At 48.1% G+C, this 27,004-nt stretch overlaps 1 protein-coding gene across 1 annotated transcript; it reads left to right on the top strand.

Moving 5' to 3' along the window:
- Positions 1-24,946, top strand: LOC115315741. Its single transcript, XM_040219318.1, has 3 exons — positions 1-37; positions 12,234-12,693; positions 24,782-24,946. The coding sequence occupies exons 2-3, from the start codon at positions 12,313-12,315 to the stop codon at positions 24,944-24,946; spliced, it is 546 nt and encodes a 181-aa protein (XP_040075252.1). The 5' UTR covers positions 1-37; positions 12,234-12,312.
- The last annotated feature ends 2,058 nt before the right edge of the window (positions 24,947-27,004 follow it).

Genomic DNA, 27,004 nt, shown 5'->3' with positions numbered 1-27,004 from the left:
ACACGTTCTAAAGCCACAGCCGTCTTCGGGCAAAAAGGTAAGGCGTTTACATTCTGACGATTGAACCGGTTTCATACGTGCTTTATAGGCATTAAAATTTGTAATGCGCGCTTCGTGGGCACGCATGTGAGCTCACTTGAGGTCTTTGCGGGCTCCTCGGCGGGATTCCGGAACTATACGAATTGTGAAGGAAACGCCCCATATCGAGCCTTCGGCGCGCGTTCGGCGAGCGAGTTCCCGACAGACTGGCCTATGAGGCTACACCCAGGATTGCCCCTCCTTCTCTTTCCAACTATGTCGCCTACACACACACACACAGATTTTAGCTCTCGGAAAATGCGAGCGATCGCCCCGTGTGCGGCTTGTTGATCTGAATCCTGGAGCCGGTGGAACGCTCGCCGAGCGAACCGGTCTGTTCCCTCCATGTGAAAGTGACGGGGCGCGTCTGAGAACTTTTATGCGTACTCTGGAGAAGATTGATCCGTAGCCACTTGCAACATTTCAATTTCACTACGCTAGCGTGGTTGCAGTCACGAATACGATTGCGCCAGCAGTACTTGATAAATGTGATAGATACGGTAGAATGTTATGAGGGTATTGGAGAAATGCGATGCTGTGACTATCGGCCTTGTGTGGGCCGATAAGAACGTAGAACTCGCGTTTCAGGATAACGCTGCCTTGGTTACCTTGGTTTATTTATTGATTCAAGGTACCTCGCTGCGCCTGTGAAGGCATTATAGCGAGGGCGGGTGTACAGATGAGCAAAGGTCCAAAAACAAAAGGCACATGACCTGAACACGCAAAACAATATTCCAATAATTACAATGCTATTGAAGAGAGGCACGGGCAACAAAACTTCAAGAACAATTTGAAAGGTGACTGTTTAATATTCTATTGAAGAAGAGGGATGTAGAGGTCATGTTTATTGACTCTTCGGGTAGCGTGTTTCAGTCGCTTGTCGTGGAACGAAAAAAAAAGGGTTCTTGAACACTTCCACTTTGCTCTGGTACTCTCTCACTTTTTTTGAGTGGTCTCTCCTTCCTGATGTAAAGTGGGGAGGCAGCATGTAGTTGTTTTTATTTACAGTGAGCTAGTTTTGAAAAATGCTTTGAGAAAATTTCAATCGCATGGAACGCCTTCTGTTTGCTAAGTGGATCAAACCCAAATCTCTTTTCAAATCGCTAAGCCTTGATCTAAAATTGTAGGTGCCTTTTATAAACCTGGCTCGTTTGTTCTGAACTTTGTCTGGTTGATTAGCAAGATATGCCTGACTAGGCTCCCAGGAGACATTGGCGTACTCTAAGATAGGTCTAATGTATGTTAGGTATAACGTTAATTTAGTGTTTCGTAAACAATCTTTGAAATTGCGTTTTACTAAGTTGAGCATGCGAGTTGATTTTGTAGTTACATAGTCTACGTATTTTGTCCAGGTAAGATTTTCCGAAAGGTATTTTACGTTTGGTACGGGCGTTACATAATTTCAACTGATTTTATATGCGAAGAGAACAGGCCTACATTTACGCGTGAAACGCACCTGATTACAAATAACAACATGATTATCGTGTTATCATTTGTTGCCGAAGGGGGCAAGGGAAAGGCACGATGACGCGTACATAAATAGCTTGTCTGCCTTGATCTGATATGATAGATCCTCCTCCTCAACGGTGGTTCACCGCCGAGCTCATTACGGCTGGCTCGCTTGCTGATAGCACTGATCGTAAGTGATGGGCCGAACTTCTGCCGAATCGAAAATTCGGTGCCGAACCCTGGACCAAGCCGAACGTTTGCCGAACTTTTCTAAGTATTCGGCAAAGCGACGAGGTAGAGGGCCTTTAGCATGGAACAGATGAACGGTGAAACGGCGCCGCGCGCCGTTCGGCGCTCGCCGCCAGGCGCGTCACAGGCTCACCGCGCGGCTGTGACTGTGATTGTTGGGGTGTTCATTGTATCCCACCGTATGTTGGTCCCGTAAGGGACTGATACAACGAGGTAGAGGGGCTTAGAGCGATAAACCGGGGTTCCGGTCTGCACTCGAAAGTGACCCCCATAAGGCGGCTGCCATTGTACGCAAATTTGACCACACGTCACATGACCAAACCAAATACGTGACGTCACCGGAAAGATGGCAGCGCCCATGCAGCGGCTGGCCCCAGCTGGGCCGGAGCTTGTCGGATGCTTTGTTGATTGTCGTTCGTCTCGGCGAGTTGATTTCAGACGCGGAAGCCGTCATATGAGGCCGGTCAAAAGCGAGTTCAGAGTTCAGCGTGGTGTTTGACGTAGGTATAACGTGAAAATACGGAGGAACGGTGTGCATTTCGCTGGTGACCGTGTGCATTTCGCTGGTGACCGACCGGGATATTGCCACGGAAGAGACAATCTTACCTACGTTGCTCGGACCTCGGATTGATTCGGATACCGCTAGGATAAAATTTAAGGCGACGTTTCTGTGCTCTCGTTGACTATCGGAATCTTCGAGGTTTGCAGTGAAGCGTGTGCAATATATTTGGATACACAGTTTAGCGACGGAAATTGCGTGAGTCGTGCTTGGCGGTGTGCAATCGCGGTGCAGCTTCCATCAAATGACCGAGGGCTCACTTCGGTTGTGCGGCGTACCGGAAGACTGCCTTGAAGCTGGTAGTTCCCGTGCCGTGCTGAATGATGCTGTGCTGCTTACAAATTGTTCCGGCGTAGAAGTGCACTTTCACGGAGCACAGGTGTGCGGCGCACCGAAGAGCTGCCTTCAAGCTGGTAGTTCCTATGCCATGCTTTAGGTGATGCTGTGCTGCTTCTGAAATTGTTCCGGCGTAGACGTGCACTTTCACGGAGCACAGGTGTTGCAGTTGGTATTGATCCCGCTGGTCTGTCGCACGTTTCGTCAACACAAACGTTTCATCCACACTCGTTACGCGAATTGCAAGCTGTCCGGACATTTCATCGAGCGTGTTACGTACCCAGCTCACGCCGCTTTGTGGCAACAGTCTGCAGTGGCTCATTACCAGAAAAGTGTTCCCACATCCATTTCAGTTCAGTTCGTCCACGGCAGTCGACAAACCCCGAAGGAGAGGATTTATTCGGACAGAATGCCACTAAAGCAATGCAGCTTCTTCAGTGGTCAGGATAGATTCCCTTCTGCGAGTTTGGTTATACTGTCACGGATCCTTGTTCCAGTCCTATCTTCTATCAATATTCACTATTCTGGGACACTGCAGGTCATGCTCAGCTGTAATCGTATGTTCAGGTGGAGGTGCTGGGCACTTTACCCATAGCCCTTCACTCTGTGTGAACCCGGCGGCTCTTCAGCCGAGTTACCCGATAATGGGACACGGCTGGCGGACTATCCTGCGTCTTATACCCCTGTCGAGCCGTAAGCAAAGTCCTGACCCGAGCCTGGCAGAACAACCGCAAAACGACCGAGTAACCTCGAAAATACACCACGAAGCACCTGAAATCCGAGCCAGTTGCTGCTACCAGGAAAAACCACCGGAATTCGGTCTCCTGTCAGAAAATCCGAAGCTGACTAAGCCAACAATGACAAACCTGTAGCAGCAAACCGTGTCCCCTCCCACCATTGTTTGCATGCCCGTCGCAAATCACACTCTGACGCTTTTTCACGCAAGCTGTATGAAGACGTCAAGGACTGGATTGGACAATATGACAGTGTCGCCCGCCACATTGGGTGGACAGACAACCAGCTCCTGCAGAACCTATACTTCTCGTGGAAGAAACTGCCGGCGCTGGTCTGAGAACCATGGATCCTCCTTAACGTCATGGGAAGTTTGCAAGATCGAGCTGAATTCTTGATTCTGTCCAGGACACTGCCCCAATGAGAGCGCCACCGCACTCGTGGAGGATGTTTCGCGCTTGACCGAGCGCCCACGCCCACGCCGACCTTGATGCTACAGAATACAAGAACCTAAGAATCCCATGCCCCTCCCGTGAGGGACAACACCTTCGGCAGCCTTGTCCGCAACCCCCCAACAACAGTCGAAGTGTTCATATCACTGAGGCTTCCAACATGGAATGTGCACTGCATGCTCGAGCCTGCCACTATGAACAACTTCCCGGCGTCTCGACACTCCGAGTTGTCCAGCTACTACTTCGACGCCAGCCTCCCAGGCATCCACAACATCATCCACGACGTTGTCTGGGAGAAGATCAGGAAGCTACTTCCTGCCATCAGTTGCCCGGCTTTTATTTTGATTGCCGAGATTGTTTCGGAACAAGTTTGACAGGCATTTCAACCGAGACTTCTGCGAGCGAAGCGGCATCTGACAAACCAAGGGCAACTTAAGCCACAATGGCACGACGACCGCCACCGGCTGGCCCTTAGTATTCAATGCCAATTCAATGAGACACTCTAACGCCGAAGCATTCCCGACATCGTGTGTAGATCTGTGCTCAACAAAGTACACCGAGCAAAACGTAGGTGATGCGAATGTGCGACCGAAAACCACTTTGCTACCACTGCATGAAGCCGACCATGTCTACCAAAGCAGCCCGTACCAATGAATTGGTCGGTGAGGGTTCGTGCCAAACGACCCTCGATTACGTCTCGAGGAGCGACCACGGGAGATTAAGGATAACCTTCGGCGACCTTTGTCCCTGATGCCGAAGGTGCTGAATCGAAGATTCTGAATCCCTAATTACCCCAAAGCTCCTCATGTCCATCACCTCAACAAGAGGTAAGCACGACAAAGCAGGTGAGCGGCGATGCAGTGACAGTGGATTTGGTGTCGGTTGTCGTCCAAGGACAATACCTAAAAATTTGCTGACACCAATTTTCTGTGTCCACTCTACGAAGCACACAATTTCCAACTTTGAGGGAGAATGCCCTGAGTGACTTGAAGGAATAGAATGGTTGGTTGTTCTCAAAAGTGAACTGCAAGCATCACCAGACTTGGATAGCAAACAAAAATTGTTGCCAGCTTTCAAGTCAACGGTACAGCAAAAGGCACAGCCACGTAAGCAATACATGCCCGAGCTTGCTACATTGATGCCGAAAACTACCAGGAAAATTTTCGGATTAGAAGCCAGCCTTGCAGCTTCAGTGTATCAGACGTCAGTGGCCGCACATGACGTATGATTACAAGACAGCATCAGTCGGTCAAAGTTGCCACTCGACCAAACTGAACACCGATGTGCCAGGAGCGTCATCCGACAACAAGGTCCACAGGTACTACGACTGAACGCCTGACATGAGACTGTCGCAGAAAGAACTCGTTATAGAACCATTTACTAAGAATCAATAATTATGTAATCAAGTGGAAATAAACATATTTGATACACTAACCAGATAAACATATTTCCGCTTGCCTTCATGCCTTGAGAGTCTACACACCGAGAATTGTGTCCACTGCACGCTCTGGACCTTACGAGGACACTCGCTTCTCTGACCCTTCAATATTGATTAAGGGGTCATACCAGACTGGCAGACTTCTTGCAAGGGGCCGCACTCGTTCAACCTTTCCTGAACATGTGGTGCATCCGAAAACCAACTCCAGTGATGTGAAAATGTTATTTATTAATTTTTTCCTTCCAGGGGCCTTCGTAGGCATTGCAGAGAGGATACTTAAAACTACACACATGATAATAGCATTAAAGCACACTGCTGTAACTTGTTAATTGGAAAAACAAACACACCTCTGAGCATATAGTTTAATAGTATGTGTTGATGCATTGTTATATAGCATGACACTTCCTATATGTATGACACAATAGACCCTTTGCAGAACCTTATCAAGCAACACAACCGTCACCATTTTTTTCGGCGTAAAGCACACGAATGGGCCCCAGTTCACGTCGAACGCTAATGCAGCATTCGAGTCCAATAGGTGCTGAGCCGAATTCACAGGGATGGCGGACATAACATTCTTGTCGAACAAATACCCAAAGTATGAAAGCCTGGGGTAATTACAGTAGTAGCTACTGTAATTTGTTTTATCGGAATTTGGCAGACGGCAAAGGCTACAGTCTCGGTGAGTCAATACACACATTGGAGAGAGGCACATGAAAGCATATCACCTGAGTGCATGTCTGCACAGATTTGTCACACACCTTCGCTCCGTCTCTCTGACTGGCTCGAGGGGGCTGTGGCGGTTGGCCTTTTCCAAGTTACGGTGGTGCGAAGTATAGACAGCCCACACTTTTAAAAAGAGTATTGAAGAGACCGAAAGGAATGGTAGTCAACATTTTTCAACAAGACTGCTCTCCAGGCAACGGATGAACACAAATATGAATCATCTTATCCAGGTAATTAGAACAATTAAATAATTGACCGACTAATACAATGCACTCTTGATGGAAAAGAGTATAGCTGCAATAAATCCTACAAAACAGAAAAAATGCGCAGTTAATCTATGCATGCACCAAAACAGTTGTTATTATAGCAAGTCGAATAGCTTTGAAGCAGGTGCCTGCAACGATTTATTCTTCCCCATACTCAATAAAACGCCAACCTCGTAGCTGAAAATAAGGGTGCACTTCGCACTCACACACACACAAAAAAAAAGGAAGAAAAGCGATCGAATGTAGAATCGTGGATTGGCACAAAAGGTTAAAATCGCAGGAGCTTCCTCGCTAAAAGTTGCTATGGTTGCTCGGTGACGGAGGGCTGAAACAACTTCCCTTAGGCCCTAACGCGACGTATACATTTCGCGTAGACTCTCAGATATTTCAACGTTCAAACAAAGCTAAGAGAATGCGAAAATTTCATGTTAAAAGCACTCAAAGTTCTATCGATCCTCGGACACATCCCGGAATCCGAGCACCGGTACGGCGATGCAGAGCTGATGCTGTCTCACAGGCGTTAATATCCAGATGATCCAGAGCGATCTTGCGCAAAAACGGTATAGTCTCCTTCCTTCATATTTTCACATTATACCTGCGTCAGCGAGCACCAAAAAGCCCGAAGTCGTCGGAAAGCAGCTGCACATCACGGCTACCGCGCACCGAACAAACTCGCATCCGCCAGCTCTGGGCGCTGCCATCTTACCTGTGACGTCACGGCTCTTGGGAGGTCACGTGACGAGTGGTCACATTTGCGTAAAATATGGCGGCAACCGGGGGGGTGCCACTTCCGAACTTCCGGTTTATCACTCTAAGGCCCTCTACCTCGTTGGACTGATAGTATGTTCAAATACATAAATAAATAAAAAAAATCTGTATCGTCCAGATTTGAGCGACGCCGCGCCGAGCAGAAGTGACGTGGGGACGCCATGACCCTTACGTCACTTTCGCGCGACGCCGCGTTGCTCGGATCTGGTGGTTAAAACGCATTCACACTGGAAAAAAAAAAAAAAAAAAAACGCGCGTTACGGTCCACGTCGACGCCGGGCGTGGAAAAGACGAAGCATTCACACAGGGCCGACGTACGTTGGCGTCTTCTCGGGGAATTTCGCATTTGTTGAGAGAACACAGAATTGTTTGCATTCGTCTGCTTCGTACGATTTTTGTTGCCTTCGCGATTGCAGATGCGCTCAGAGACAACCGTCTTCACTGAATTATATATACGTTTACACTGGTTGTACGCAGCATATGCGAAAGGCACGGACTTGAGCAGGCAGCCTCAGAAGGCGCTCTTTTGCAGCGTTTTTGTGCAAACAAAGCACGGTGCTATGCCCGCGCTTTCGAACCTTTAATGCAGCACGCAGCTTGTGCGAAAGTTTTATCGAAGGAGTAGTGTTGTATTCCGTAGTTGTGGAGTGCACACAAAGAATACACAAAACACAAAGAATACACAAAACACATCATTAAGACAGCAGGATCAAGCGCTGGGGCGAGACTGACTGCGGCTCGTCAAGCGGAGCCCCTTACTTACCCGAGTTGGCTTGTGGAACGATCGGCGTAGAAGGTGTGGCGACTAGAACATTCGGACCCCGAACAAGCAACAAGGTTCTAGAATTTACCAGGATATTAAACTGAAAGAATAAATAAAAGACGCGTAACTCCCAGGAATCGAACCCTGGGCCTCCGCGCAAAGTCCAGCGCGGTAGCCACTCGGCCACGAACGCTTTTTTTAAAAATAATTTTTTTATTGCTTGATTTGACCAGGGGTGGCCAAGCTGTGGCTCGCCAGCCGTATGCGGCTCTTCGTGTTTTAAAGTGCGGCTCGCGGCTCCCTCCTCTAGTACGCCTCCGACAGTACCTCGTAAAAAGCATCGGCGGCTTCCTTCTTAAACGTTTTATAGAAATCGGCACAGAGCCCATCTGGCCCGGGAGTTTTACCATTGGTTAAGGCCTCGATTGCCGCTTCCAGCTCACTAATGCTGATAGGCGCTTCTATTCCGTCTCGTACATGCCCTTCAAGCCTGGGCGAGAGTGTCGAAAATTCATTTTCGAGCCCGGTACCTTTCTGAGCGCAGTGACCACGCAGATCGCGGTAATGTTCAACAAAAGCTCGCTCGATAGTCTTCTGATTGCGCGTTATCAGATTACTGTAAGGAATTTCTGTTACCTTATTTCGATGAGCATGCCTTTTCTCATCGCTCAGCGCACGCTTCGTTGGCCTTTCGCCCAGCCACAGCTTTTCTGATCTCGAACGCACGGTAGCCCCTCGGTATCTTTCACAATCGAATATTTCGAGCTGATTTTTTATATCTCTAATTTCTTTTTCGAACTCACCCGGCTTCACGCTGTCTTTCTTTGAAAGAAAATTTAAGTGGGTCCGCAGGTTTTCCTCTTGCCGATTTTGATAATTAATAATACTGCTCCTTTCAATGGCAGTAAGCTTTACGTCTTCTTTAAAAAGCTCCCAACGCACCCCCCCCCCCCCCCCCCCCCACATTGTCGGTTCATCCTCGCGGAACTTTCTGAAGAAGTCATCTACTTTTTCTCTCAATACTTTATCGTTCAGAAGACCACTGTTCATCTTCCAAAGCGACCAATTCCACCTTGGCTTTCTAACTTCGTCGCTAAGGGTGATTATGACTGAAGCGTGGTCACTGAAAGAAACAGGCAATACGGAATAATGATCGCAAAACGGGACAAGATCGAGCGAAACATAGGCCCTGTCGAGACGAGCATGACTAGAGCCTTGAAAATGTGCAAAATGGACGCTGCTTTTTGAGGAAACGTGTGCAATGTCCTCCAATGGATTATCCGCGACAACATCATTTAAACAAAAAACACTTTGGTCGCGAACATGTCACGGTCATATTCGCGCGATCCTCAGGCGCGTAAACACAAAGTCTCCAAGGAAAATGACAACCATATCGCAGATGAAGTACTCACTTACGCCCTCAAAAAAAAAAAAAAAAAAAAAAAAAAAAAAAAAAGAAGAGAAACTTTTGCTCATGCTTGCTGGTTCGCGTATATACACAAATGACGCGCCACTCGATATTCGAAAACGAAAAATCGCGTAAAACAAAACGGCCATATGTGCAAGAAAGCATAGCAGGCTCGACAACATCCAGAGACCGACGAATAAACAAACGACATCCCCCCATGCTCCCACAGCGTGCGAAACACAAACGTTAAAAGAGTTCGGAAAGGTTGTACCATACGATCTGTCTGTTCTAGACTCTCGACTTTGGTTTCCTGAATGGCGATGATGTCCTGCTCGCTCTCGGCGAACAGTCGACTAAAGGCCCGTTCACACTCTTGCGACCGAGTACGACAGAGAGACGAGATCTCTTACAACTTCTTAAATGTTTCTAGAATGAGGGAACACACTGACGTTGTGGCGCCATCTATGCGGTGACCCTAGAACTGCATTTCACAAAAGCGAAGGTTTTGCGGGATTTCCGAGGTCAAATGTGCGTAATACCCATAGAAAGGCTCGTTTATAACATTGACAAAAGCTTTTCGAGCCAAAAAAAAAAAGGATATTGCGCGAGAAATAAAAAAAAAAATATGCCGGACCGCCGAGTTTACACTGCTTCCCAATAGATGGCGCCAGTGTGTTCTCTGGTTTAAGAAGTTTTAAGGAACCCAGGTTTAAGAGGTCGCAAGCAGTCGCAAGAGTGTGAACGGGCCTTAAGTTGGTACTGCCGACGCCTGGCTGCAAGCCCGCGGACATTAAGCGTCGCAACACGTATTGGCGCCTCTAACATCACCGCCATTCAGGAAGGGAGAGAGACCGCATGGCGCTCACCTCGGAACGGACATGCGCGACGTCCCGTCTCGACGCAGGCTGGCGTCTGCCCTCTAAAGGCTCTGATTCCGAGGCCCTAGGCTAACTCCGGCGCAAGCACTCACGGGGGCGGCTTGGCCGCCCTCCTGTCTTTCGCAGGAATGTCAGGGCTGAAGGGGCCTCGTTGCCTCCACATGGGCCGCCTTTGAAGGCGGCTCCTCTTCCTTCTTTTCGGTTGGGTCAGGGCCGTCGTCGTCGTGCGTCCCTTTCGCTGCAGATCTGCCTGCCGAGGTGTCGGCGTCGACCATGGGCACGTCGACTGGCCGCCCCTCACCGGCGTCGTCCCCAACGGCAACTCGCGCACCAGGCGGTGCAAGCGTCTCCTTCGACGGCAGCTCTCGTTGCCCAGCTTGCTTTGTCTTCTCCGCCCTTGGTGCCGCGTCTTCCGGTCCCCGAGGCCCCGCCGCCTTTAAATTGAAAGAACTCGCTCACCACAGGACTCTCGTTGCCCGGAGAACTCTTGGCGGCCTCCTCGGCCTCAGCCTCATCCACAAGGAGCTCAGATTTGTCCAAGCCCCCCACGGGCGCAGCAGCCGCCGCGTACGACCGGACGCACTGGGCGCCCTCATGGCCGAACCGGCGGCAGACGCTGTACCTCGGGACACGGCACTCCTTGCGGATGTGCCCTGTCCGCTGGCACCGGAGACAAAGCGATGCCCTGCCAAAGACGACGACGAGCGCTAACTCGCCGCCCACACGAAGCTGGTGCGGGATGTCGTGGTGACTCCAGCCTTGAGTCGCAGCACCCCCGTGCGCGTCATGGTGCCGACGCTCTGGCAGCCGTCGACGCGCCACTTCTCCCAGGCCATCTCGGTGACTTTGCCGTACGGCGCCACTGCCACCCTCACATGTCGTCGGCTACGTTGAAGAGAAGCCAGTGCAGCTTCACACGTATGTCCTGGTGGCAGGGGGCAACGACGACGCAGCGGCGGCCCTTGACCGTCAGCTCCGGCGTTTCCAGGATCTTCTTATTTCCCACGGCAGACTTAAACGCTACCGCCCACACGTGGTTCATCTGGTACGCCCCGACGGCAAATACCTCAGGGAGCGCACCCAGACGAACCAACGCGTCGCAGAAATCTTGGACTTGGTACGGCCGCACCTGGTAATCTCCATTATCGGTAGCCCTAATACCGCGGCTGCCGTGGGCCGCTGACACCGCTCCTTCGCAGCCAGACATCTCACGTCCGTACGCTTCGGCAGCCGGAAGTAGAATCCACTCGGCCACGAAAGCGATTTCTCGGCGACGCGCGTGGTGATATGAGAAAGCAACACCATACCGGTCGCTACTTAAACTTCTCGTCAGACCACGCTACAGCTCAGCAACCCTCTGCAGTGTTGGCACTTTTTCGACGCGCTCTTATGGTCTGTTCAACAAAGAAGTCTCTTAAAATGAAAGCCGATGTTATAAAACAAGATTTCCAAAACAAAAACAACAAACAAGATTCGTCAACAAGATACACAAGAGGCAACGTCACACCCTTGCAGCCAAGAACAAAAATACCTCCAGCGGCATGTGGGTCCCATACCTCAATGGCACGAGCGAGGTACTCGGCCGCGCAATGAGACCGTTAGGCATCGTTACTCAGAAGACCGTATGAACCATAGGTCATTATATTCCTCTTCCAAAAGATCTCCCCCTTCCCCCTCCCCGAATAGAAAAAGCTCAAGGGCTGGTTTACCGAATTCCGTCTACTCAATGCGACGCCTCCTATGGGGGGGGGGGGGGGGGGGGGGGGGGGGGGGGGGGGGGGAAGGGGAAGGAAGGGGAAGGGAAGGGGAAGGGGGAAGAAAGAACTTTCCCTAACGTGTGCTCAGGCTCAAGTAGGACGTGAAGAAGGACGACATCCAAGGCAACGCGCTGGCGAAACATGCTGAGAAGACCGGCCACACCGGTCTTCTCAGCATGTTCCGCCAAGAAATACTACGATGCTTTATAGGTATTAATTATCCAGGAATGATTGATTTTAAGCGGTATTTATTGAAAGTACAAACATTGTTGCATCTCCCCTTTAAACTGCAGCTACTACTAAATGCTCTCTTATTTCTTGGAAGAGCTGGTTTTCTAGTCTTTTTAGTAAATCTCACAGCGTTCTTTTTACAGGATGCGTGTCCCGGTTTGACCACTTCATCACGTGGAACTCGGAGCGCGCATTTGGAGCAATCTGGTTGACGACACTGCAATGGCGTCCTCTGCGTCCACTTCGACGGCGTCCATCGAGCCTGCTGCACACACCAACTCGACTGCCGGCAGCAAGGCCAAGTCTTCCGCGGCCGCTTTGCAGGCTCCAATCGCTGAGAAAGTGGTGCCTGTGAAAACGGATTTTGGTTTCAAGGTGACGCACCGTGGATTTGGGTTCACGTGGTCCCGTGGTGGCCTAGTGACCCATTGGGAATGCGATCTTCGCTATTGCGGTGCAACCATAAAAACACAATCCATCGAATGCGAACACTACGTTCTCTCCGATCACAAGAGCAAGCCGCACAACAAAGAGGTGCACATGCGCGATACTCCTCGTCCTCCTGGAGGTCGAAAGCGCAAGGCGGACTCCTGCGCGCACAAGGTAAAGGGATATTGCCTTTCCTGAATGCTCCGTGAAACATAGACCCTTTTCAAAAGTGCACGAAACGTAGACCTTTTTCAAAAGTTCACGAAACGTAGACCCTTTTCAAAACTCCACGAGGCAGTATTGACGGTCGCCATTTTTTGGACACGAAGCGCGTGATAGGATCGCTGACGCTGAACTCTGACGTCACACTGAACTTAACGCTGAACTCTGACGTCACACTCGTGTCCAATCCATGCTCAGTGTATGTCAGTAAGCAATGGCAGATAGGCGTTGGCACCGACTTTTGAAAAGGGTCCATGGTGGAACAAAAAAACATCGCAAAACGGGCATTTTTGTGTCCAGATACATATGGGCGGAAATAAGCATTGTAGGTAATAGAGACTTGTGCACAGGCTTCTCCGCAACACTCTCAGATCACTAGAACAGGGTCTACAAGGGCCTACGAGCGGAGCCACAAAATGATTTCTTCACTTGGGATGTTTAGTCAGTGGAGACCCACGGCGAAAAGTTTGTAGTCGGTGATTTTTCTAAAAATCGGCTCTCCAAATTAATGGGGTATGGAAACGGAATAACGCGGCCGCTTTGTTCAGACTCGAGATACTACTATTTTAACGGAATTCAAAAAGTATAGAAATCGCCTGAACTCCGATATTCGAAAAACAAAAGAAGCTTTCTTTCAACGTAAGTTTGCAGACGCGCAAAATGATCCGAAAAAGATATGGGAAACTGTTGACGAAATCATTAGACTTAAGCTGCGTCACAACTGCTTACCCGATTTAAAAATAGACGGGGAATCGTTATCTGGAACTGAACTAGCGACACGATTTAACACTCATGTCCTATCAGCTGGTGAATCCACGTCTGCAAGTCAGCCTGGTGACCACCGAAAGTACCTAAAGAATGATATTTCAAACTCAATCGTTCTTTATCCAGTAACTGAGCACGAAATAATTATGTTCATCATGTCCCTTAAAAACAATTCAGCTTGCGGGGTGGACGAGCTTAATGTAGCACCTATTAAATTTGTATCTAGCATTATTTCAATTCCTCTTACTCATATATGTAATTGTATATTTGAAAGTGGTATTTTTCCTGATCTAATAAAATTAGCGAGAGCTTCAAGAATCATTAAGTGTGGCTCCGAACATGACTTAGGAAACCACAGACCAATATCAGTGTTGCCGTTGTTCCCAAAAGTAATTGAAAAAGTAATTAATGAAAGGCTTCAAAAGATGTTTTCTAAGTCCGATGTCATAAACAACAGTATGGTTTTCAAAAGGGGAAAACTACCGAACTAGCGCTTTTGCACATTAAAGAAAAAATATTACGTAATATTGAAGATCAACGTTTTACAAATGGTTTAATTATCGATGTTAGAAAGGCTTTTGATTCCATAAAACATGACATACTCCTTTCAAAGCTCGAGACATATGGCATACGCGGGACTGCGCATAAGCTTATTACAGGTTACCTTACATCTCGCACACAGTATACGGTTTATAATAACATAAAATCGCCTCTAGGGTTAATAAAATATGGCCTACCGCAAGGCTAGATACTGGGACCTTTACTCTTTCTCGTCTATATAAATGACATACATAATATACCATTTACCGAAGACTTAATACTGTATGCCGATGATACAAATGCATTTTTTTTCTGGTGGCACTCTTAGCGAACTAGAGACCACAATAAACAAATATATAATTGAACTTTCATCTTGGCTGGTGGCTAACGGTTCACTTCTAAATGAAGAAGACAAAATATGTCATTTTTACCTCAATAAATCGCGCCCACAATACACATATTGAACTGCAATTCGAAAGAGCTGAAATTGAGCGTGTCGACAATCATAAGTTTATTGGAGTATGGTTTAACGAACGCCTCAATTGGACGCACCATGTAAATAAATTACGAAACGAAATCTCAAAATCAATAGGCCTAATTTCATCTGCAAAGCATCTTCTACCGGAATGGCTGAAGTACCAACTGTAGTATGCACTAATATATATTAAGGTTTACTACTGCTTTCTTTTCTGGGGTGAGACGACAAAAACAAATATCACACATCTGCATTCATCACAAAAAAAGCTGTTTGTCTAATGCACAATTCTGCTTATGACGCACATACAGCTCCGCTTTTTGAGAAGTATGAAATTTTGAGCTCTGAACATCTCTACATTTATAAACTTGCACTCTACATATTCCATGACCATAAACTTCAACAACCTAGCTATCCATCTGCATGCACTAGACCCGACCACCATTACAACACTCGAAATGACAAGTATGTACTCCCCAAAATTAGTACAAACATGGGCAGACAAATGCTCTCATTTCAAATTCCAAACTTCTTTAATACACACAGTTATCTTCATACACTTATTACGTCAAATATATCGCTGAACAGATACAAAAGTATACTGAAAGAAACTCTCTTGCCCACAAATGTTGCAAACTGATCTAAAATATCTGGTTTTTTCCTCTTTGCTATCTGCTTTTTTTTTTGTTTTTTGTAGGTTTTGTGTGTTATGGCATTACATTATAGTTTTATAGTATCAAAATGTGTACTATCTAAATGTCATTGATATGTATATTTTGTTATTCCTTATATTTTATTTAAGAGCGCTTCTTGTTTTAGTGTGCTCTGCTTTCGACGAGTGTCATTGTCTTTTTAATATTTCATTTATGTAGTGGTACCGAGGCCTCGTCAGACCTTCTGGTCTTTTGCCTTGGTACTGCAGACAAAGTGTATTGTCTGAACAGACTGAAATAAAAAAATAAAATAAAAAAGGCTCTACAACGACAAGTTAAAAATATGTTTAAGACGGGCGCAAAAATGGAGGAGCATCCTTTAACACTGAAGCTGGGAATGCCGTTAAATGCAACTGATAACTTTGGCTTCAGTTTCCTGATAGCAAGTTCAATATCTGCAATTTCAAAAGATAAAATTGACAGGTGATCACTGGCATTATCACTGACGGCAAGCACAGGCAGTTTAGTTTGGCCGCAAGAATAAACCGAAGAAAAATAACTTGCGAATGCATTTGGTACATCTTCGGGCTCCGACAGCATATTACCAAACGAGTCAGCTATGTTTTTTGATGACGAAGTTTTAGTTGTGCGATCCTTTACATATCGCCAGAAAAGCATTGGGTCACGATTTAAGCTACGCTCTACTGACTCACGGTGTAATATTTTTATGAGGTTCGTATACGTCTTGGCATCCTTACAGAAGCTAACTCTGATTAAGCATTGAAAATGGAACGTGCCAGGTGGAAGGGAGTTGGCCGGCATCCAAACACCAGCGCCGCGAGCTCCGCAATGCACTCAATGAACGTGGAGAACGAAAAAGGCTTAACTTAAAAAGAAGACAAGAAATCCAGGAAAGAGGGGTGCGAGACGCTCCGAAAAGTCTTTGCCAGGTGCAAGAAAAAAAAAAAAAAAAAAAAAAAGCGGCGCAAAAGAGGACCTGGCGATGCTAGACACGGTGCCTGGAAGGCTGAGATAATCCTCAGAAAATGTGTTTCTGAAAATATCGGTTTGATAGAAAAATTGAAATACAGTAGCAAGTTTTAAAGCCTGAAATGCTTTTTAACGCTACCCCCCCCCCCCCCCCCCCCCCCCCCGAAATCCCAAAATTTTGTACGTCCGTCTGTCCGTCCGCCAGTGCATTTTGCGCTTCATCTAGCGGGCAAAGTATCGTCACGTGACCCATACACATGCAAACTTTGAAACAGCGCAAAAAAGACAAGGGACAAGAATGAGAAGTGAACGAACACAACGCTGACTGGCAACTGAAGTTTATTCCTGCGAGGAACAGAAAGAAAACATAAAAGATGCAAGATTGATAAAACATAATCCACCCCTTGAGGCACGGCCGAGCACTTAGACAAATCTGCCGAATTTCTTAATGAAAGACACTTTGTCATCTGCCAAAGCCACGGACGGTGCACCAACACGCGTGTCCCTTGTTTTTTTGCGCTGTTTCCAAGTTTGGATTATGAACCAACTAGCCCAACTTCACGCCTTCGTGACCCATACACCTTAGGGAAATTGTCGGCAAGTGATCTATGGTGAACTCTGTTTCCCCGCTAAATTTAGGTTGGAAATTCACATCTTGTGGCCAAAACACCAGTTCAGTTTCCCCGCTGAATTTAGCGGGAAATTTACGTCACGTAACTTATACACCACTTCAGTTACACCGCTAAATATAGCGGGAATAACCACGTCTTGTGAACTAGACACCAATCCAGTTTCCCGGCTCAATTTAGAAGAGGAAATTTACGTCCCGAGAACGTGACGTTTACAATATTTATGTTTCTCCGCTAAATTTAGCAGGAAAAAGCGCGTCTCGTGACAAACCAATTCCTTCGCCCCATCCAACACCACATAGTCCTACTGGGTGATTGAAGGAGACGCCAGGCCCTTTAAGTCGACCGCAAAATTCGGTTTCTTAAAGGGGCACTGCAATCATATTTAAGCGTCTACCTTTTATGCGGTTTCCACGTCTCTTGGGGTTCGGGCAAGCAAGCGGGCACGGAAAGAGTAGCTAAATATCAATGCGCCATATTTTCACCGGACGACACGGAAACCTCCTCCACCGACGAGGGCGACCCACGGTACCGAAAGCGCGCAAATTGTGACGTCTTTGGTCCTGGGCTTACTACTGGTCAGAGCCACTAAAAACTTCTTTTTGGTCGAAATACAAAATATAAGTGGTGCGAACCGTTTCAATTATTTATAAAAGTAGTTTTTGTTCACTATTATAGATGAAAAAAAAAAAAGAAATGCAGTTTATAAAGTACGGAAACAAGAAATGACCCGTCAACATACCCGCCGCCAAGCGGTGGAAAAGGCGGCGCATACTAGAAAAGAGTAGTGGGATAAGGCGCCGACACGGAAAAATCCCGGATGTACGCGGTGGCGCTGCAGTCGTATGGACAGGAGGATCCGACCGGCTCCGAGCGTTCCGAAGGCCTTCCGCGAGAGGCTTTGTCTTGCGGTTTGGCAGTTTCGCGGTATGGCAGCGCGAAGTGGGCTCCCATTCTGAACTGATCTTTAGCCCGTGTTTGCTGTCGTTTGTGGCCAATGAAGTGCCATGCCGAATTAGTGTTTAATCGCGCAGCAAACGCAATGAAAGCCGCTTTGGCTGCCCGCTGCATACAGCCTATCCAGAACATGCTTTAGTGGCGCCCTCTGGCGCCGTCGACACGGAGTGCGGCGGCCGTGAGCGCTCGATGAGCTCACTATTCCTCCTCTAGTTCACGGCCACTCAAGCCAGGACCTACGACGTCATGAAGGAGGTTATTTTTTGCTTGTTTTTGTAATTCTGAATCGCCTATAACTTTTAAAATAAAGCGAATTTCGCGAAAAGAAAAGTTTCACTAAGTTACTCCGTTCAGTGCGCTCAGGTTCGGTGCAAATTAAAAGAAACAGTAAAAAGTCCTTGCAGGGCCCCTTTAACCTATCGCGCTACGACTTTGTGCAGCGTTGCCCACAGATGGTGCATTTTTTTTTTTTTTGTAAAATTTGCAAAGAGGAAAAAGTTAAGAAAGAAGAAGACTTAGCTCCTATGGAAATGTGGCGAAGCCAAAGGTCTTCAAACAAGACGGCGCCGTTTCGCACGGGAGACAAGAGATGGCGCTACGAACGCCGCCAACGAACGAGCATACGGCGCCGAGAGCCGGCGTCTTTAGCAGACAATCCTTTCGACTTAAAAGCGGCGCGCGTTCTGCAGGCGGCGGCAGTAGCAGAAACAGAAACAGGTGCGGTAACAACAAGGAACTGCAGTTCTTTGTCTGCCAAAGACGCCGGCTTTCGGCGTCGTATGCTCGTTCGTTGGCGGCAGTTCGCGTCGCGACCGCTTCCGCCATCTCTTGTCTCCCATGCGAAACGGCGCCGTGTTGTTTGAAGACCGGTGGCTTCGCTGCGTTTCCATAGGAGCTAAGCCTTTTTCTTTCTTTACTTTTTCCTCGGGTAAGTTCGCTCTTTGGAAATTTGACAAAAAAAAAAGAGAAAAAAAAAATGCATCATCTGTGGGCAACGCTGCACAAAGTCGTAGCGCGATAGGTTAAGAAACCGAATTTTGCGGTCGATTTAAAGAGCCTGGCGTCTCCTTGAATCACCCTGTAGATGAACGGAAGGCCTTAGTGCTCCTCCAGAGACGTCGCAAGAGTGGGAGCGTTGGCGGAGGCCAGGCGCTGCTGTATAGTGCCAAAGGGAGGGAATGGCGCGTGAATTCTCCGTCGAGACACAACTTTGTTTTTGTCAATTTGTCACTTCTTCAGCGTGGTTTTTATTTAAGCCAAGAGAAGTGAGGCATACAGCATAAACAACCCATTCTCGTAAATATGCGATGTTTTACGGAGGGCGTGTTTCTGTCGTAAAATATATATAACATTATATACAAAAATGTATATGATTATTTTCAAACAAAATTATGATTACGAACAAATAATGTGGAAGAGCATGTGCTTTTTATGATTATCCACATTACATTATAGACAAACACGATACGTGTAGCAATACTATATATGATTATGTACAAAAAATATGTGATTGTGGACAAACTATATGTAGAAAAATGTTCATTATATGATTATCTACATTGCAGTATATACACTGTATATGTGCAAACACTAAATATGATTATGTACAAACTAGAATTTATCAAAAGGAAGTTCTGCGTCGCAGAGTTTCAGCTTTTCGTTTTTTAGATTTATCATTCGCTTGAACATTCCTGTCGTTCACTCTACAACAAACGTTTTTCAGCAAAATAATTGTGCTGCACCATAACACATGCTTCAGCACCAGCTCGCTCGTGTGCCCGTTGGCTAGCAGTTAGAATGTGAGGTTCGGGACAAGCTGGCGCTGATTAGGCATTTTTGGGAACCCCGACTTTTTTACAGTTGTTCAAAAACAACATATTTATATGTGACCGCGTTTACAGCTGCCCCACTTCTCGATGTCCTCAAAGAGCTCCATCACGTTCTTCTTGCTCTTTACCACAGCTGAAACGTGCAGGTTGAGTCCCAATCTTTTCACCGGTGTTTTCACAATGCAGAATGTTAGCGTTAGGTCAGCATACAAAACAATCAAGTATTGGATCCATGGCGCTTCACCTTCAACAATGTGCACTAAAGTGAGGGACTCATTGCCTTTGATAGCATGCCAGAATGCCGAGAGCTTGCTTCTCGCGTACATAGCTTGGTCGTTTACGCTGAGAATCCTGTCCGCTTCTTCTTCCTTGCGAAAAGTCCCCATGAATGCTACAAACGCTGTTTGCATGGCAGAAGTATCTAGACGCTGTCGTTTAGACTCTGGGTCTTCCCTTCTGGTGCATATTGTTGAGAAGTAAGATGTACAGTCGAGGAACTTCGATGGGACTGCCTCTTCACGAAGGCGGAAATGTGTCAAAGGGGCACTGACCAAGCGTCCGGTAGCATTATCCACATATCAAGCCTCTCGAACTATGTTATCGTCCGTGAAAGGCTGGTCGCACACCTTGAAAGATAATTTTGTTTTCTACAAATAACAGCTGCTTTACGGGTGTGATAGAATATGAGGTGACCGCTCCTAATATTACGTTAGTCAAAGTCAATTCAATGAATTGGGTTCGACGCGGTTTTACTTCTCAGACATTTATTATTTCATTATTTTACTCACTTATCGCCCTACATCTCTCTCAGTCGAATGGCTATATTGCACCGGCACCGATTCATCAACAGAGCACCAGACCCTTCCTGAGCTGGTGGCTCCAACGCGAAACGGAGGGTTTGATAAACAGAGATATGGACGCGTGATTCTATCCCGTATTGTGCCATTAAACAAGAAAACGGCTTCAAAAATTCTTACCTCTTAAAGGTGTTCATGCAGTCAAGCCAGCGCCATAGGTAAACATGGTTATTTCTACTTGAGACAAAGGCCGATTGATGCCTCTCGGCATCGCTCGAGAGACTTCGTGCAGCCTCTCGAGCCGCAGCCGAAACAGAACACGGAAGCTGTACCAGAAACACTCAGAGACGAACCTGCACACATGACATAAACGGAAGATGCGAGCCAGCTTAAAATATAGTAGCGATCGATATATCATTTTTTATATAAAAACGCAAACTTAAAATTATATTTAACAACATTTTGAATACGGCACTGCAACTACTACGGAGCTCAAATCACCGACTGTTCGGGAAGAAACTAGACCAGAAAGGTAGAGAAACCCAAGGAGAAGCCTAAGGCAAAGCCAAAATTTCAGAATTGGCTCCTAAATCTGACGTGGATGTCGTGATGCCTCCAATCGCTACGGCCTTGACTCTAGGTGATGTTAGGTCTCTCCATCCACCTCCCCACCCTCTCCACCTACCTTCTATAACTTACCTTACCCCCGGCACCCTCTACCCTCTCCCCATCTCCTCCCGTTCTACTACCAAGTCCTCCCTCCCTCTTCTTCCTTGGTCATGTGACTGCAATGGACTTCTTCCAAAACCGACGCGCCCCGTCGCGGCGAAATATCACGCAGTGCACTCTGGGAACTAGTTGGCCACTCAGTTTCGGTTTCGACTGAGCAGCTTCATCTCATGCTATCACGCCGCGACCGAACGCGCTGCTTGCGTTTTCGATTATCTAACTTTTCACGAACGTACAATACACTCATTCTCGAGCGATACAAAACGAAGACGGGGGCACTTTCCTTGGTTCCCGAAACACCGGATATTGTGCGTGCGTATGCTTACGTAGTAAGTCGTGGCTTAGTCACCTCAACCCACGAGTGCATCTTTGAGCTCAGTGTCAGTAATCCCGTCTAGTACCAGTGGACTACAACTAAAATTTGTTCGTCTGGAGCCTTACACGCATTTCGTTTGCCAAATGTCCGCTTCTCGTTACTTCATTGGGCGAAAACCAAGCCGCATCCTCACAGGGTATCAAAGTTGAGGCCTGCGTTATGCATGAACTTTTAAGGAAACGCAATAAATTCGACCTCAGTACTGCACAAAAGTTACTATGATGTCTTCCTCGTGTCATCATATATCTACAACTAGAATTTTATGCTGATAGAAGATTAACTTCTCGCAAACGCTGAGATCGGCTAGCTACGACGGAGGCCCTAACAAGCGTCCCCTACTCCTCGCTAAGCCTTTTTGGACGAGCTCTTACTGACGCCCGAGATCTGTGCCGGGAACGGTGTGTCTGAAATTATCTCGGCATACTCAGGCAGGAAGAAAGCAAACACATAACAAATATTATGGCCATTAGCAGCCGTCAAATGCGCTTTGAATTCGTTCGAGCACTTGTCTGAAGAATGTCGCACCGTGCGCCGGACGGGCATGCATGAACCCCAATGCGGTGCGTATAGGGGTTCATGCCCGTCTGACGCACTACCGGCGAACGGTGCGACATTCTTCACACAAGTGCTCGACTTTTGCGTTCTTAAAACGGCCTGTATGCGCGAATTTGCCTATATGATTGCAGGATAACTTTATGCGCATACGCGATGTTGAATATTAGTGGAATGCAAGTGGGTGGGAACTTCACTTCGTGCAGTGCTGCGGGTCAGTACAGATAAGAGATAAGTGTGTTGAAATTGAGCTTTTCAATGGCACCTCCGAGTTTTACCTCGCGTACTCAGGCACATTAAGAAAAACAGTAATTGCAAAAGGTAATATTTCGTCTATGGACGCACGAAGCAAACTTCCTGATCAACAACACTAATGTAAAGGCGCTAGCTCGATGTATGCATACTTATAGGTTGCTACAGCTTGTTGATTCGTACACAAGCAAGATCCCCGAGCACCCGAGCTTCGCAGCGTCGAGACTCCCAGCACTGGCTCGTCCACATACCTCGATTGGAACGCTAACAGAAAGGCTCAAGTACAAAAATACGACAAGCACGTGTTAAGACAAGCTATACGTCTCGGGATTGTGCTAAAGCTTCGAGGTATGACCATTCAGGTTAGTTTAGAGACCACAAATGACGCTCTCGGGACCAGAAAACAATCCCTTGTCGACGTGTCGATCGAAACCGAAACCATGCCACCCTCCTCCCTGGCCAACTACTTCCCAGAGTGCAACGCGCGCCGTGTTGCATGCAGGGCTTTATGGAAGTAGTCTATTCAGTTTCCTCGCAAAATTGAGCGGGGAAATATACTTCCTGTCACACTAATTTCCTCTTCCTCTACCCTCCTTGCTTCACACTCTCCCTTTCCCAAATCTTCTCGCCCTCCTACAGTGCCCTCTCCACCCCTTCATCTGCCTCCCATTTCCATTTATCCCTCTCCCCTCCTCTGTTCTTTTCCCCCTAAAGTGCTCCTCCTTCCCTCCACCTCCCCACTTGCCGTTCTTCCCCACCGCCGGTCACGTGACACACTAATTCAGCCTCCTCAAAATTCATAAAAGTAGGTTCATCACTATCGTAACGACTGTTCAGTGCCTTCCAAATATATGAAGCAGGCATGTTTAGCTGCCCTGAATTTGTAGTTTGCGAACAAATCCTCAGACGGTGCTCGTTACTGGAAAAAGGTCCGACTCTTGACTGGAAAGAGCGGGGAACGTGAAATAAAGTCTTCGGTATAAAGCCCTGAAATGCCCGTAGAACAGGGACACATAAGGCTGTCCTTTCAGAAAACGATTCACTACAACTTCTGTTGTGAACGATACCGCTTCGCTTTGCCTGCCTACAAAGTTCGAAAGAATTGCAAAAGCAATGTACAGACAGAACCGGTTGTAGCAGACGACGGAGAATGTGCAGAGCAATACCTTGCCTCTCTAGAAATCTTCAGTGTAAAGGCTCGTTCACACTTGCGGAAGGCTCTCTTGATGCCGACCGACCTAGAGATGCAAAGAGCGTCCGCCTTTCACACTTGTTGCCGCCCGCCGCGTTCCCGCTGATCCGTTGTCTCGAAGGACCAGAGAAGGAAGCCTCCAGCAGTGTATGAAAAACCGCTCTCGTAGCCAGCATTTCGCTTCTGCGCGATATAATACAGCTAATAGCGCACAGTAACCAGAAGGATGTCCCCAATATTCTCTCGGCGATACAAGAATGCAATAATAAAATATTGCGCAAACCGGAGACAGCGTGGGTACGTACCGCTAGCGCCAATTTTATTCCACAGATGTCCTTTGTGGGCACTGTATTCGTTGTTCAAATGCCTAGTGTCGAAGAGCGTTGAATAATTCTTTAGTCTCGTTTAATATTACTTCCGACACAACCTTGCCACGAGACGGCGCCACTAGCGCAACTTGGGAACTCCGACAGCTCCGCCGGCAACCCGGACAACTCGGGAGATTCGGCTAGGATGTGACGTCAGTAAGCATAATTTTCTCTTGCGTTCTGATTGGCTGCAGTGGCGCGGAAACTTCTTCCGCGCCGAAAAAACCGCTCCCGTACCGAGTGCTCTCGCCGTCGAATATATTCCAACAGCGGCGAGCCAATTTCGCCGCCTGGCGTCCAATTCCTCGTGGATCCGCCCGATGATCCGCCCGCGGGTCCGTAAGTGTGAACGAGCTATCACGTGGTCGATGCCGCGGTGAGAGGCAGGAGCGTAGAGCTCTTTGCGCGCAGCCTTTTTTACACCTTATACGAAAAGAAGTGCCATTTAGCGTGTGTGTGATCAATTATCGAGTTTGCGCCAAATGAGGGTGTTCCCATAAAAGCCCTTCGCAGGGCGTGTAAGATGAAGACCGTGCACTTACCTGGATAGCCCGTTTCATTGATTCAGTGACGAGCCTTGCGACATCATTGCTGGGAGTTCCTCTTCACAGAATCTCGTCCCCATCTTTCTTTTCTCCGTTGCACCAAAGCTAAACTGCGATTCATTGAATGCACTAATACATTATCCTAATATCGTGAAAACAGAGTTGAATGCAGTTTTGTGCGTCCACACATGGCAGAATTTCTTCAATATGGCGACTCTGAATGGCAAGATGATGGCAGCTTGCAGGAATTTTGCATGCAGCCTATTACGTTGGGTTTCGTGGCATTGCGCGAAGATCGCGTATACTGCCCGTCCGTCAATCAGAAATAGACATTCGGTCTACTTTCCTGTGCCACTTGGCCTTCATTTTTTCCGTGTATTCTCTTGTCCAGCCCACGGCCACCGTCAACGGCGACGCACAGTTCCCGGTGGAGAAGTCCACGGGCCAACGCCTGCCCGTAGGGGGCGCTTCCATGTTCAGGCCTAGCGCGAGGCCGCACTCGCAAGACACACCACCAGGGAATGCTGAGGACGCAGCGCGCGACAAACGCAAGTGAGCCGCCCCTTCGTTTTGTTCTGCCTGTTGTTGCGACAAATCTGTTAAGGGATCTTGCTCAATCCGCTGAAGTATGTCTCAGATGACGCTGCGATCCGATGCAGCGAATCAAGCAGTGACAAAAGTGCATCGACACGGCGCACCTTCTCCTGTGGGAAATTTACTGCCTTCGTCTAAAACGATGTGCGTCGTCTGATTGCTGCTCGACATGAGGTAATCACGATCTACCGCAGCAGACCTTAGTAGCCATCCCAGAGAATCGAGCACTGCGTACAAATCACGTGACTACGCACCCTGCGCAATGCTGCGTTTGTTCAGAATTTCACGTGACATTCGCACGACATTGGAATGGCTCTCAGCGTCCGCTGCTGTCCATCGCAATGTGAAACGTAGTATAGTCGTGTCTCGATGGTCTCGATATGTCCCAGAAGGCGTAGGTAGTTGCTATAGACGCGTGAAATCATCATCTCGTTTTGTGCGCCCGTGAAAACGCGATGGCGTTCGTTTCCTTCACAACGACGACTCGCGTGCAGCGTGACGCACCGCGCACCGCCACATCCGCTTCCCCAGGCCACGTAGCACATCCTCTCCCGATCGCTCCGGACCATCCGTGCTGCCACTGGCTATGGCCTTCCGAAAATCGTACAGCCGTGTGGCGAATATATAGCAAATCCGTAGCATGCCGTTGTCGGACAGAACCAACACCACCCAGACAGAAGGCCTCCGCACCGTCATCACAGTAAAGCGCGAGACACATGCGCGTCAAAACTGTCCGATCCGGCGTGCGAACTGTCGGGAATATGGCTGCTCCGAAGTGCCGCACAGGACGGTTCGCGACAGATGGTTTCCGACGCGTCGTTGCGTCGCTCCGTTCAACTCCGCCCAGTTTCGGGTGTCCCTCTACCAAATGGATGGATGGACGCTAATGGATATATTGATAACGGGCGGTAGCTCGCGCCACCTAGCCTAGACAACTAAAATACTTCCCTCGCCCTTCTTGGTTTTTCTGAATTGAAAACAAACATAATATTTTAATTACATTCTATTACAGTGTGCGTGTGTGAAGATTTTCCGTGAGGCTACTTTTCTGCTCAACCTCACTAATCGCGAAGGACCGCAGCGGACCTTAGAAGTCATCCCAGCGAAACGAGCACTGCGTACAAATCAGGTGACTATGTACCGCGCGCATTGCTGCGTGTCTCCCGAAGTTCACATGACACTCACATGACGTTGGAATGGCTCGTAGCGTCCGCTGCTGTCCATCCTAAGGTGAAACCAAGTATATTCGGGTTTCGACGGTCTCGATCGATCCCAGAAGGCCAGCTTGCTTTGGCGCGCGAAAACAGCAGCTCGTTTTGTGCGCGCGGGAAAACTCGATGGCGTCCGTTTCCTTCACAGCCACGACTCGCGTCGCGTGACGCACCGCCACATCCGCTTCCCCGAACCACGTAGCGCCTCCTCGCCCGATCGGTCCGAAAGTCACGTGACAGCATGACCTTCGCGCCATCCGTGCTCATTGGCTGCGGCCCTCCGAAAATCGGACCGTGCGTGCGGCGATATCTGGCAAGTTGGTCGCATGCCGGCGCCAGACGGAGCCCCCGTTTGACGATCCGGTGCGACGAAAACCCTCGCCCTCGGACGTCGTTCCGACAGTTCGCACATAGGATGCGACACACGTGACGCGCGACTGCCCGACATCTTGTCCTACTTGGGAGTCTCCAGATGGCGCTTCAAACGACAGGTGTAAGGCTTAAACAGACAGGGTATTTATTTATGCTCGTCCAAGTTGTAATGCGAAAGCATTATCTGTCCCAAACAGCGAAGCCGGTGTTGTCTATAACCGCTGTCTGTAACCGTTTGTAGCAGAAAACGGCACTTGAATTCGAATTGTCAATAAAACAGAAAGAAAAACACATCAACCCAGATGCCTCGTCACGGAAGCCGGCGGGTGCGCTCAAGGTCAAAGCGGACGAACTTGAGAAAGAAAACACGAAGAAAAGCGCAGCAACGCAATGCTTCGTCTCAGATGCCGTCGTGAAGCCGGAAGGTTTCAAAGCGC

The sequence above is a fragment of the Ixodes scapularis genome, unplaced genomic scaffold, assembly GCF_016920785.2.
Source record: "Ixodes scapularis isolate PalLabHiFi unplaced genomic scaffold, ASM1692078v2 PGA_scaffold12__126_contigs__length_90152505, whole genome shotgun sequence".
NCBI classification, from domain to species: Eukaryota; Metazoa; Arthropoda; class Arachnida; order Ixodida; family Ixodidae; genus Ixodes; species Ixodes scapularis.
This window is presented reverse-complemented; position numbering and strand designations above follow the sequence as displayed.